Source organism: Colius striatus, chromosome 7, assembly GCF_028858725.1.
Source record: "Colius striatus isolate bColStr4 chromosome 7, bColStr4.1.hap1, whole genome shotgun sequence".
Lineage (NCBI taxonomy): Eukaryota > Metazoa > Chordata > Aves > Coliiformes > Coliidae > Colius > Colius striatus.
Genome location: NC_084765.1, coordinates 21,121,183 through 21,134,727, shown reverse-complemented (window position 1 = coordinate 21,134,727; position 13,545 = coordinate 21,121,183). Strand labels below are relative to the sequence as shown.

General features: G+C 48.1%; 1 protein-coding gene across 2 annotated transcripts in view; it reads right to left on the bottom strand.

The window, feature by feature from the left end:
• Nucleotides 1-13,545, bottom strand: part of TRIP4 (thyroid hormone receptor interactor 4) — a 30,187-nt gene that overhangs the window by 3,506 nt on the left and 13,136 nt on the right. The window contains exon 12 of one of the 2 annotated variants that reach the window (XM_061999653.1): nucleotides 401-503. The exons of the other annotated variant lie outside the window; for it this stretch is intronic. Coding sequence (XP_061855637.1) covers nucleotides 401-503 — 103 coding nt within the window. The remainder of the gene's footprint in view (nucleotides 1-400; nucleotides 504-13,545) is intronic. 2 annotated transcript variants of the gene reach the window in all.

Genomic DNA, 13,545 nt, shown 5'->3' with positions numbered 1-13,545 from the left:
TCTTGCTGCTTCAAGCCCTCACCATCCTCACAGGCAAGAGGGTAATCTGGAACCACAGGCAAAGAGCTAGAGCGGATCCACCTGAGCATCATGACAGTGGCTTGTATCCTGACACAGACTGATGCCAGAAGCAGATCAGTTGCAGACACAAGCCCTCTTTGCTCCTGAGCATTCACAGAGGCAGGAAGAGGCATGTATTTGGAGGGAAGCAACATCTGGGGAAAAGGGAACTGAAGACAAAAAAAATATTACAGATGTATTTGAGTCATTAAACAAACACCTACAGATCAAAGAGCACAGGGCAAAGGTTGCGAACTCATATGGCAAGGGCGAGCAGAGGTGGCGACGAGAGCAGGCACGAAAGGCCAAAGGGAGCATCTGTGGAAACTTTACTACTTACAGATTTTGGGTTTTCCTTTGATGGGAAACTTCACAACCATCTCCTGGGGATTAGTGCAGATAAAGACAAATGGAGACTCGGACTCATGGCTCAGTTCCGGGTACTGTGAAACACAGATACATACACACACAAAACAGTCAGACCCACTGCTGTGGGTGTGAAAAGAGCTTGGCAGTCAGGAGCAGAGAAATTAAGAGGTGGGTTATATCTAGACTGTAGCAGCTCAGACTCAATCAGTTCAACAGCTTTCAATGATAAAAAAACAAACTTCAGGTTTGAGTCTCAATCAGTGAGTCCCTTCCTGAGCCTCTTCTCGTCACGCCTCTGCCAGAGCTTGCCCCCTTTTCAGATCTGCTTCCAGTGCACTTCCTACACCTTTTCAGCCCCCTTTAGCACCAACCCATATTTTACCACCTAAAAGGTGTAGTTTCACACTTGGCTTAAGCTGAGCTAAAGTGTGCGGTATCAACAGAGAGGCAGTCAGGGGCTCTGCTCTCCCAAGCCTGCTTGTTCGTCACCTGCCCTGCACTTCAACAAGTGCGGGATTCACACTTGTTCAGCCCAACAGGTTCCCAGATTCATCTGACCAGGCATGCAGATACCCTGTGGACATTGTACATCGTGGGCTACACACCAGCACCTCGATTGAAACTGCCTGAATGGTGATTGGCCACTAGAAGGGTGGGTGGCCACCTCTTCTACTGAAGACTCCATCTCAGCTATGGATACACTCCCATCTCTTCCCTAGAAAGCTCAGTCCAAACACAGGAATATGGAGAATGTGCAGTGTCCTGCTGTGGGACACATGGCCCTCGAGATTTGTCTGTATCTGAAGGGTGAGTGATAGAAAAACACTTGCAACACACCAGGTCAACAGCTGGGAAAAGCCAAGCTGGGCCATCTCCATGCACAGAGAGATTTCACTGCAAGGAAGACCTGGGGGAACTTTATAGGAAGAGTACAAACATATTGTTTCTCTCATTAACCATGGGGGGAAAAAGAAGACAAAAACCCTCACTCAGCGAGGGAAGTGCACCAAAGTCCTGTCTGTATACAGTTCAGCCTCACTGGAGTTCAGAATTGAAGTGCAAAACAGTAATAAAAAAATGTATCTACCAACCCTGGCTCCAGACTCCCCATTAGCTGCAGAGCTCACGCTGACAGGCACTGAGGTGAGGGCATGCCACTGAGGTGCTCCAGCCCCGCAAACGCTGTTTAAACACACTGTGGAACCACTTTTCTTTCCATGGGAAAACCACCTTCCTCAAGCAGATCCATCAAGGCTGCTGTAGGGGACAGGATGCCAGACCAGATGGAGCAGCGTGTCCTGGCAAATCCCCCATTTGTTACTAACAAATGACTCTGAGGCTGAGTGTTTGAAAAGCTCTTGCCGACCTGCCAAGATGAGTTTGGATTTGCCCTGGAACAGCTGGGCATGGCGAGGGAAGCAGGAGCAAGCCACTCTCCCTGCACTGCAGCGAGGTTTGGCAGCATTGCCAGCAGTTAGGGGAGATTTACAGGAGCCCAACACTGGGATTGCATTAAGCAGTGAAAGCGTTTCTGGCCCCTCTCATTTTACAACAGCATGTAAGACCCATTCACCGAGCTGCTCTGTACTGTCCCCAGTCTGTGCTAGGGGAGGAAGAGCTGCACCGATCTGTCGCACAAGGATGCCCTGCTGTACCGAGCTGGGTTTGGACAGGTTTCTTCTTTTTTCTTTTGGCTGAGCCACATTACTTGACTTGCTTCCACTGTTCCCTGCTGGTGCCAATGACTTTCATTTCCCATCTGCAGGGAAGGAGGATCTTGGGAGGTTAGAGAGCCAATGTGAATACTCCCAGACAACGCCTGGTGCGTGCGAAATGCTGGCGCCACTTTATCGCTCTCGGCATCACGTGGGTGACTGGTGGCCTCTCCATAGCCAGAAGGCCTGATGGAGCCAGCAAAGCCTCCAAAGGGCACACCATACAGTGGTAGGACATAAGCCACTATCCAAACATAGCCACAGAGGTGGCCCATTCCTGCTCTACCACACATAGTTTAGTCAGTGGCTTCTTCAACCAGTGTGTCCTGGACCAGTGTACTGTCGAGGTCTTGCTGCCTGGAGTACAGCTGCTTCCCAAATCTCCTTGGCCACCATTTCCTAGGTAGACCTGGACATTACCATGTCCTCTCTCATACGCCTCACGGCCACCCACATGAGGAGCATCCCCATAACAGGTACCCTAGCATCAGCAGTGAAAGCAACAGCTAGGTTGGCTTCTCCACTGACTGCTTTCATCCAAAACCGGCATCAAACCCCGGACTCCAGAAGCTTCCACCTAAATCTGATCTCAAGGCAGATGCCACAGCTACAACTTGGGTTTATGCCTCCATACCACAGCCTTTCAGCTTCACTCCCAGGATATGCTTCTATATGTGTGCCAAATCCATTTGTGTCCTGCATTTTAAAAGCCTTGGTCCTTCCTCTGGCATCTCACTCCCAGGAGGCACGGAAAGAACTCCTTGTCTGGCGACTACATTTAAGGCTTCCTACTGTACCTGCTCTGGCAACCTCTTACCCCATCCTGGAGAACAACGAAAGCAGAATATTTCTGCCTGACAGAGCTGAGAAAAAGCCATAACCCTTTCCTCTGCCCAGAGATGTGATGGTCCCAGGTGGAGAAGATAAGACTGAGCCCTCACAAGATGCTGAACCAATCTAATGGCCAGGCTTCCCTCCATTCCCTTCCACAAGTCAATTCAAAGCATTCAGCCTGTAGAACTTTAGCAAGCTTTTGGGGTAGTCATGTTTTGCCAGGCTAACAAGCTGAATCGCTCAAAGAAGGGTCTGGCAAAGTGGATGAATAGCAGGAGCATCACTGAGCCCCCTAAACAGCATTTGCTTTTGAAGTCACACATGATTACTGTGAGCAATGTCACCTGTAGACACCTTCTGATTGTACCTACACTACCTCTTCTGGTCTTTGACAGGATCACGACGTACAGTGTGGCTGAATGGTGGCACTCCTCCACCTCTCCAGCTCATTCTGCAGCTTAGCTCAGCATTAGGACATCGGTACCTACCTGCCACACATGGAAGATGCCTCTCCCATTGGCGACTACTCAGCTAACTGAGGCTCTCAACATAGACACTGACACCAAAACATCACACACATTTGACTCCATCACATTTTCCAAAGCTTCCCAAGTGTCTAACAAGTAAAAAAACCTCATTTTTCAATGTTTCTGCTGGAAGAGGTCAGTGTAAGTCACTCTACAATCTGCGACACATTAAGTTTAGGAGACAGAGAACAAGTTTATTCCCAACTACTACACCCCACAGACATCAGCCACTGCTCATCAGTGCTTCAACAAACCTGCAACTCATAGAAAAAAAAGCCAAAAGCCACATCTAATGTGTCAAAGAGAGAGCATATACCCAGTAAGGAGGATTTGCAGCATCAGTTTTTCTCTAAATAAAAGGTCAACTTAGAGGGAAATCTTTCTCCTGGAGACAAAGAATCAAACCCAGACAGGAGTCTGATAGAGGATGTTCCTTCTTAATATCAATGGTACTCATTGTTTTAATCTTGAGAGTGCAAATAAGATGGGTGCCAGTAGTCCAGGCTTTGACATTGTTTCTACCAGGAAACAATGCAAACTCAGCATTTAGGAGAAGGTGGCTAAAAAGGCCCTCTACAAGAAATATAGCCCCAGAGGCCAGGTTGTCTCTCAAGAAGGAGAAAGCCCACCCTCCTCCAACCCTGCATGTGAGAAGGAAAGTTCAAAGGAGAGGGGTTATGTGATGTAACTATGGAGTAAAAAAATGATTCAGCCTCCTTTCACACCTTCTGCCACCTCATAGTGAGCTGGTGATGAGGCAGTTGGGAGAACAGTGGGCTCTGTGGGCTGCACACAGCCGGCACTGTTTCCCACCTGCTGCTCCAGCCCCCTGCGCCATGCAGCCAAAATCCCCTTGGACATTCTCCATGTACCAGCATCCACACACTTTGCTTGTCCCAGCTCAGCCACCGCACTGCTCAGGCTTCAATTTGCTGCTAACAGATTTGGAAGATCCTAGCTGTAAAGAGATTAGCAGCTGGAGGGAAACAAGAAAGCAGATCTCAAGGCAGCTTAACAGAGGCAGAAAGAGCTTGAGGTTAAATGTAGCATCTGAATACAAGCTGGAAAAGAGAGCTGAGCACTGGGCTCCTCTGAAAACCAGCCACCAGGTTCACCCTGGAAGTGCTGGAGCCAGCACTTTGAACTTTTAATAAGTGGCTATCAGATGTCCTCAACAGTCACCCCAATCAAGCTGCAAGCAGGGATAATTGCTAATCAATGTTCCCTACACTTTGTTTTCACCATCCCTTGTCTCCCATTGCCAGCTTGTCACAACCAGAAATAGCAGCAGAGCTGCCAGCCTCCCCACTCAGCAGCCCACAGCAAAAGAGCAAAGACAAGCCAGCTCAGAGCCAGCAAGGACACGAACCCACCTTCTCTGACATTTGAGAAAAAAAAATAATACTGCTAATTCTTTTTCCCCACCACCAATCTGTTAAATTCTTTTTTCCTCATTTGGGTAAAGCCTGCAGCAGGAGGCAAGGGCTGTGCCAGCTTGCCCAGCATCCCTGGTACAATGTGCAGTTTGGGACCCTTAGCTTGTCCTGATTTGATCTCAGAAGTGAAAAAAAAAAAACCCCACAGTCTGTTCTGAGCCCCTCGATTTCTTCACCACTCCCTGAGAAGCTGCATTGACTTGAACTCGAGTGCCACGAACCAAAGGCAGGGGACTCAAACAAGCTGAAGGAAAGTGTGTGTGTGTGGGGGTGGTAGGGGTGGGATTCAAGCCATCACTAACGAGATGAGCTCTGTTTCAGTGCATCCAAGGAAGGAACAAAGGCACCGCATGCAATAGAGCAGAGGCTCCACACAGCACAAAGCCAAAATGCTCCTGGCAGCTTCATTGGTGACCTCTCAACAGCATCTTTTGCCCTCATTAAACTCTCTGGACACAAAAGAAGACAAACAAACATGGCACAAGAGACCAGCACTAACATCAGGTGGGAATAGCCCCAGTGTTATAGAGATGCTGGTCCACAGAGCCCTGCCACCCAGCCCCAGCTCGCCTCTGCTCCTCTTACCCACAGAGCATGTGGGCACATGGCCCAGGCATGCAGTCTGGTTAGTCAGAGCACTGCAGTGAACTGCATGCTGGAACCTGTAGTCCTTCAGTGGGTGGCTGCCATCCTCTCCATCTTACAGCTGCCAGGGGGTGGCCTTGGGGCACTGCCACTGAAGGGCGAGGAGGTGGTTGAGCTGTTCTGCAGGGTTAATAATGGAAAGGGTTGAATCATTTTCCTGGCCTGCCTCCTTGGAGAACAACAGGGGAAATACAGCCTGCTCTGCCAGGCAGCAGCAGGCCAGGACACCAGCCACAGCCTTCGTTTCCCTGCTGCTCTCCAAGTGCTTCAAAATAGAAGAGGCAGCACTGGAAAGCAAGGCTGTCTGGAAAGAATAAAAGCAAGCAGAGCCCATGTGTTGGCAAGAGAACTCACTGTAAAATGGATTCAAAGGGAAAAAAAAATAATCTTGGCAGAGACAGCATCCCCTCCGAAAGAGCTGGGCTGCTGTAACCAGCAGTGTCAATAAATCAGCTTTCCCCAGCAGGCATATACAGGCACCAGGCTCTTCCCTGGGCGTTACGAGAACCCCGTTGGCCATGCAGGAGGGAGAGGAGTGGGATGCGAGGCAATGCCCCGAGCCAGGCGCAACTTCCTGCACCCGTTTTCTTGGTGATTTGTGGGAAGGGCGGATCCGCTCTTCTTTCATGCCTCATAAGCTTCATAGCTGTCAGACTAACATAACAGGTAATTAACTACTAACCAGCCATTTTCTCCTCCTCTCCAGAGGGAAATTGCTCACCATCCAGCTAGAAAATGTTTCTTTAGTGGTTTGCAAAAGGGAAAAAAAAAAGTTAGGAGTTTCTGGCAAGTAAGGGAGGTGCCAGAAGCAAAGAAGGGCATTGGCAGAAATAGCTGCAACACGTACACATGGATGCAGGAGAAATGGAGTCATCAAAAATGAGAGGGATGATGCTTATCCAGCTGTGGGTGCTGCAAACTCCCTGACTCCAGTTCAGGTATCACCAGCAGTAGCCCTGGTTCCTGCCCAGCTGCAGCCAAAACTGATCCAGTGCTTTATCAGCTCTGTGGTCTGTCTGGAGGTAGGAGTTATTTAGTATTAAGAGGGGGGAAAAAAAAATCCCATCTTCCTCATTGGCTGCAGGACCAGCCTTCAGCAACTGCTGTGCCCAAGCTGCCTTCATCCTTGTTACTTTTCCAAGGACAGTGGTGTCAAAGCATCGTTTCCCCATCTGTTGTTCTAATAGCAGTAGTCTCCACCACCTCTTTACAAGGACATTCACTTTGGGGAATTATCTAGGCAACTTTCCCAAGCCAGCCTTCACCCTAAAGTGCTCCAGGGCACATTCTCCCAAAGGTGACTCCTGACTAGCAACAGGAGTCACCTTTGGGACTGAGTCCAAAGTGTTTTTTAGATTGCCTGAGCCAGGAGATCCAGGTTCGCCACTGTTATTTGTCACCTTCTCCTGACTCAGAACTCCAGTTTTGGAAAGAGCCAGCAGAACACCAATTGCTTCATTTTGATCTCCCTTGTGACATGGTCTCGACTCACATTTCAAACTTTGAGCACATTTTCAAGCATCATCTTTTAAGGCCCCATTCCCTCTTGTCTAAGTGCAAGCCTTTGGCCTGTGTTAATCATAACATCTTCCTAAAAAGACACCCAAAGCAGATGCAACTTTCTAGAAATATCAGATATTACAGCCTGAAGTAGAAACATCCAGTCCTGCAGCCTAGTGAACATGCACCCGAGGAGCTCTACATGCTGCCCTTGGCCACAGAAGAACCACTTGGATGCAGGGGAACTGCTACACGGAGACTGGGTTAGAAAAGGGATACGGATCGATGTTCAACCCATATCAACAGAACAGGCAAAAAAGGACCCAAAAAAAAGCCAGATCACAAAGAAATACAAACAAAAGCCGGCAGACAAACTTTTGTTTGAAAGCCCGTCAGGTCTAGACTGCAACATGTGAGGAAGGAACAGCTCGAAACCACAGCTGCTAATGGTTATGGATTTGGCAACCAAAATGTCTTTGTTAAAAAAATAAAAAACTTTTTAAAAAGTTAACTGCCTTACTATTGAGGTTACAAACCACAGCCTTGATGCATTGTTGCAGTCAACATCCTCCCTGCTGTTTTTGAGAGCTTACATCTGCTGCTGGCAGATCACACGCTGGCACAGGCTCCCTTTGCGAGGATGCACAAGGAATTTTGCTATCCCGCCTTCCTTTCCCCTTCTTCCCACAGCGATGCCTGTCAGCCCTTGCCCGCTCTGCCCCTCGCATGCTCTGCCAGTACACGACCAGCTGTAGACACGGCAGGCCGGGATCGCATCAGGATCTTTCCCCAGCTGCTCAAATCCATCCGGTGAGCGTTTTCACCCTTTCCCTGCACCATAAGCTGTACTTCAAAGGGTAGTGGAAGCAACTACTGTAATAACTAATAAGAGGACTTTGAAACATAGATGTAATACTCAAACTTGTGCTGGTGCACTCAGCTTTTAAAACGCTGAGCAGTCTGCCAGAGTCCCAGTCTGCAGGGATACCTGAAGGACTCAGGGGTGCTGGCAAACCCTATTCGCCCCTGCTCTCCCTGAACCAGCACTGCGGGACCTCCAGCCACCATCACTCTTCTGTGCCTCAAATCCCAGCTCAGGAAAGCACCCGCCCATGGTAAACCCAAGAGGCAGCGCGAGAAGGGCTTGAGATGTTTATAGAATCACTGACAACTGTTGAGGGAAACTCGTTTGCCTTGGAAAACTATTTGGAGTGTGTTGGGCTCAGCTGCAAGAGCTGTTTTCCTCCTCCCATGCCAAGGGAGAGTGGAGGCAAGGCTAATGCTGCCTTACCGCCCACTCTGTTGGATGGAAGCTGGTTGAGGAGGAAGAAAGAGGCAATGAGGAGGAGCAGATGAGGGGAAACCAGGGCACTTGCTTCTGGCTCCAGCAGCTCACAGTGCCTGCACCCTGCTAGATACAGCTAGATAGCTTCAAGAGCTTCACGAAGTCCTTCCATAAATCAGAACTGCAAAGCAAAGGGGTAAAAATGGCACAGCTGAGCACCATAGGTGACAGAGATCAGCTCAACTTTGGAGAAAATCCAACTTTGGTGAGCACAGCCCTGCTCAGATAAGGTATCCACCTCCCTGCCCTGGCTCTCTTTGGCAACCATTGCTCACCAGGCTGACCCTTGCTGCTGCTCCCCACGGAGGTGTGATCGTGGCGGCTGCTTCCAGCTGTTGAGTCAATCCTACCAACATGATGGGATTTCCCACGGCCCAACACACAGTAGAACCAGGAGACGCATCTGAGCAACCGGTCTGTTCAGGGTTATGAAATCGAGGACACGCCAAGGAAAGTTTAAAGAAACCTCATCCTTGGGCACTCGTACATTTAACACGGTGGCTACATCTTGTAGCTGTCAGCTCCTGCACCATTTAGGATCACACCTAAAGAATGGTCATGGCTCAACCTAGTGAAGCTATAACCAGATGGCAAGGGTGTGGAGTAGCCTCAAGCAGGCAGGCTCGAGGTCAATTTTATCTAACACTTGGTTTCAGGACGAAATAAAACCCAAACACCGAGAAGGCAGCAAGTATCAGTGACCACATCTGCAAGAAGGAAAAAAAATATCCAGATCACTGACTAGTTTGCTGAAATGGTAGCAGAGGCTAAGTCCACAGTCATCATTAATTAAGTCATATGCTTCAGCCTTGGCTTCGTTTTTTTCCCTGGGGTCTAGGAAACCAGAGGAGAGGGCAAGCTAGCCTCTATCATTTGATTTCTTTGGCATGTTAATGCATTCCTAAATTAATCATCATCAAGTGACAATCTCTCCTTCATCTTAACAGACTGAGCAGTGGCCTCAGTAAACCTGCTGGCTTATGCAAGGCAGCTGGAGCCTTGGAAGAGGCTCTGATGAAAACCAAAGCACTTCACGGAAGGAAAAACTCCCCCCGTCTCTTACCGTGTCTAATCCAAACCAGCTGCCTGCTCTGCTCTGCTCAAACCACAACCCAGGGGGGCTTTACGCACTGAGAACCCCAAGAAAGAGATGCATCACCCCTAGGTCCCAGCAAGCTGGACTGATGCATAATTCCACTTGATCTGACATCAAGCTACATGCCAAAGACAAATTCAACCACAGAGAATTCTGGGGCCAGGAAAGTTCAAAGGCCTTTCAGTGGGTTGCAACCATTAATAGCCACCTAGGTCACTACAGAAGGAAGTATAGTTGATCTAGCCTTCAAAACCCCACTCAAAAATCATTCAGCAGTAGAGGTGCAATAACTAAGCCTCAGCAACGAGAATCACAGAATCGCTGAGGTTTGAAAAGACCTTCAAGCTCATTGAGTCCAGCCACTGAGTCCCCCAGCACTGCCACAGCCACCACTAACCCATGTCCCAAAGGGAAGGCAAATATCCTGTTGGCGGGAGGTGAGTGAAGGTGCTTTGGCAGCCAGAGCACAGTGCAAACAAGCATTCATCTCACTCCTACACTAGGAAACTTTTACTTTAGGGAGAAGGTCCTCGTAAAAAGGCTCTACATATTCATCCTGCTCTTCAAAGTGCACATCAAAGTATATGTTTGTGTTTCTTCCCCTCGTTAAGTTCTTTCTTACGAAAGTATTACCAGGGGTCTATTGTTGCTTTATTTGGAGAGAATCTAAACAGGCACCTTCTGGAGTCTAAATAGCGAACCCTTCTACCCTTCTTCACTCTAGTTCAGAATTCAAAGGAACTCCTGTATGCCTGGCACCCAAGTCTGACTTTTTCTGCTGTTATTTTCACCAGAGAGGGAATAAGAGGAGCAGAGATTAAATGCAAATTTCCTGAGAGGGAAAGATGGAGCTTATTTAAATAACAGTTGCAATCTCACTGCACAAAAATAGCTTAGATATGGTGTCCAGTGCATATTTAGGACACTAAGTGAGCATCTAGAAATGAAAAATAAACATTTTAGTGCCATCAAGCATAATTACCCAATATTTCAGCCCAACATCATAGCTACATCTAGTTATAGGCATGGGTGCATGCTTGCCCTCAAAAGAAGTCCAAACACATCTACCAACTACTAAAATAGCGGCAGCGGAAATGTGCTTTTTCCCATTAAAGTAATAGTCCTTCGGATCAAAGTCATTAGCAAAACGAACACGGACTCCAGAGCACATTAAAAGGGCACAAACGTAAACTGTTCCCTGCCCGCACCAACCTCTTTCCCCAGTGAGCGCTGCTGAAGTCACCAACACCTCACGCAGGAAAAGAAAGGCAGCTCCTTGCTGGAGGTGTTGATGACGTCAGGCCGAGCACAAGGAAAAGCCATCGTCAAGGCTCAGGTCTTGATGGGGGCAGGGGGAAGGGGGGTAAGTTTCCAGGTCACCTTTAGAGCCAAAAAGCAAAACAAAGGGATCATTCTGGTCTCAAGCAAACCGTTTTGGGTGGCTGCCACCAAGAGAAGGAAACGAGCCCAGATCGCGCTCCGAGGAGGTGCAAGATGTGCAAAAACTCAACTGGAAATGCTGAGATGTAAGAGTCACACTGAGCGATCTCCTGGCACCAGGCTGCCACCCTCCTCAGCAGCAGAGATGAACTCATAAAGCAGCTTTTGCTTCTATCTCCAGTGAACAAAGCAGGTGACATGCAATATCTAGGGTGGACTTCCCTACCTGGCAGTAAATTCTGCTCCTAGAGCAGCTTCAGTCCAAAAAAAATCACAGCTATGAGCAGTAAAATTAGGTGTAAAGAACCTCTGTTGGGGAAGCACTGCTTTCTTTTCCACATGGGGAAGAGGCACAGAGGAACAGATTTAGTTCATGCAATAAGTAGCACAACTGGGATTAGGGCAATGTCATCTGACTGGATGCTGCTTTTAATCACAAGGACATCTCTTCTCTGCTCCTCCTCCACTCCCTGCCAGCTATCACATACAAGATCCTGTTCTGTCATCACTTCTCACACGGCCCTGGAGGTACGCAAACCCCTTCTACGTCAGTCGGGCTCCAAATACCATGCAAAGAGCAGAGCTGCAAGACAGACCCCCTCTGAAGGGGTTACGCAAGGCCAGACTCACATGTCCGGGAATAATGTGGACAAATAACCACCTCCTGATAGCAACAAGGCAAACTCTCAGTGCCGGGACTGGCTCTGAGTCTGCTCGTGCAGCATCCAGTGAAACGGGGCATCATTGCTTGGTTTTGGTTTTTGAGCACAAGTGTCAAAAAAAAAATTAAATGAGGATAATGATAGGAAAATACCAGCAGGGTGCCACCAACATCTTCATTAGCAACCTGAGAGAGGAGGCAAACAGCAAGGAAATGAAATCTGCAGACAGTACTAAACAGGGAGTGGGTGACAGCATCAAAAGGACTGAGAAATAATAGAAGAGTCGCAGGAGGGACAGACCAGGAAGAGTCTCCCTTGCCTATGGGAACAAATGGTCACAAGAGTCAAAGGAAACTTCCGTGGCTGCTGAAAAAGGCAGGGCAGTCAGCAAAAGACAAAGAGCAAGAGAGGAAACAATTTCATCTGCAGCCGGTGGGTATAATCTGTAAGTGTGGCTTGGCCTGCACTTGGGAAATTATTTCTCCCTCAAAATGCAGAAGCTTCAAATAGAAGTCAGTGGAGAGAAGAGGGGTGAGTCAAAGGACAGGGCCTAAAAAGAGCTCCATGGTGGCTTCATCTCAGCTGCTGTCACATGAACCTGACTTGCTAATATACCGCAGATCTGCAGGAAATATCCACTGTTCTTTGCACGCTATACGTGTCAAAAATACATCATCTTCCTTCCCCTCTGCCCCTGAAGTGAGGAGGAGCCTTTGTGCACCGAGAAAAAGCCGGATTACATTGCTGACGAGTGGCTTTGGTTCTGGCTGATGATGAACCTGGGCTGAATCAGCAGCATGAGCAACAGGGATTTCCTACTCATATTTCCGAGCTGGCAGTGCACACTTTTTCATCTTGCTAGCATTTGCAATTAAATTCATCAGTTTCCTTCAGGTGCACTAGCTGCTCATGATAATCCACAAAAACATACATTTTCTCATAAACCAACCTCAGAGATGCTGAAATCTCTGAATTCAAACTTACAAGCTATGGAAATGAATGCTGTTATGCTAGTTTCCTGCTGTACTCACACAAAGCCACCCTGGCGAAAAAAATGGGTCAAAATCACTCTAAAAAAGCAACAAAATAGAAACTATAAATAGTTTTCAATTTGGCAGCAGCAAAGATCTGGTGAAATATAAACCAGGAAGTGTCATGGCATTGAGAACAGGGGTAAATCTCCAGCCATTAGGTCTGGTATCAGTACTCCTGGTACACACAATGCTTCCTCCAGCGCCTCTGCAGCCAAGCGGTGCCAGCAAACTGGGAAGAAGTTATAGAGGACACAGCAAATTGTGAGACTCCTTGATGGCAAAATTAAGAGCTAGTTAACTACAACACTATTTCCAGATTGTAAGAAGCTGTCAAAGCCATTTTCCCAAACCTGAAGAACATAGCCAAAGAAAGAGAAGGAATTGTTAGAGAGAGAAAAGTACTTGTGAGGGATCAGGACATGTTTTTCAGCTGCTGTTACAGACAGCAGAAGGACAAGAATCTCCATTTAAGACCAAACTGCAAATTAGTGGATGCTACAGAAGAAAAACCCTACACTGGCCCCAGTGTCCTTTCATCCTCTCTCTCCCAAGGCTTGCTCCCATACAATGACAAATACTTCTGAATTCCAGCCCCAAAGCTCCCTCTGCTGCTCATACTCCAACCTCCCCCCGCCTCTGCCCGCAACACATCAGAAATGCTCTCTTCGTCTGTTTCCAGGCATCTCCCTCTGCTAAAAGAGCCTGTCAGGGTTTGGGCCAGCCAGAACAGCACTTCACGAGAAACGCCCATCGGCCTGCTGTGGCTTCTTCCATCCCAAGGAATCAATTTATTCTGTCTCACAAGATGATCCTGGTTCACTCTCAAGCCCTACACAGTCTGGTGATTCCCATCAGACCAAACTAGACTTGTACTAGTGACAG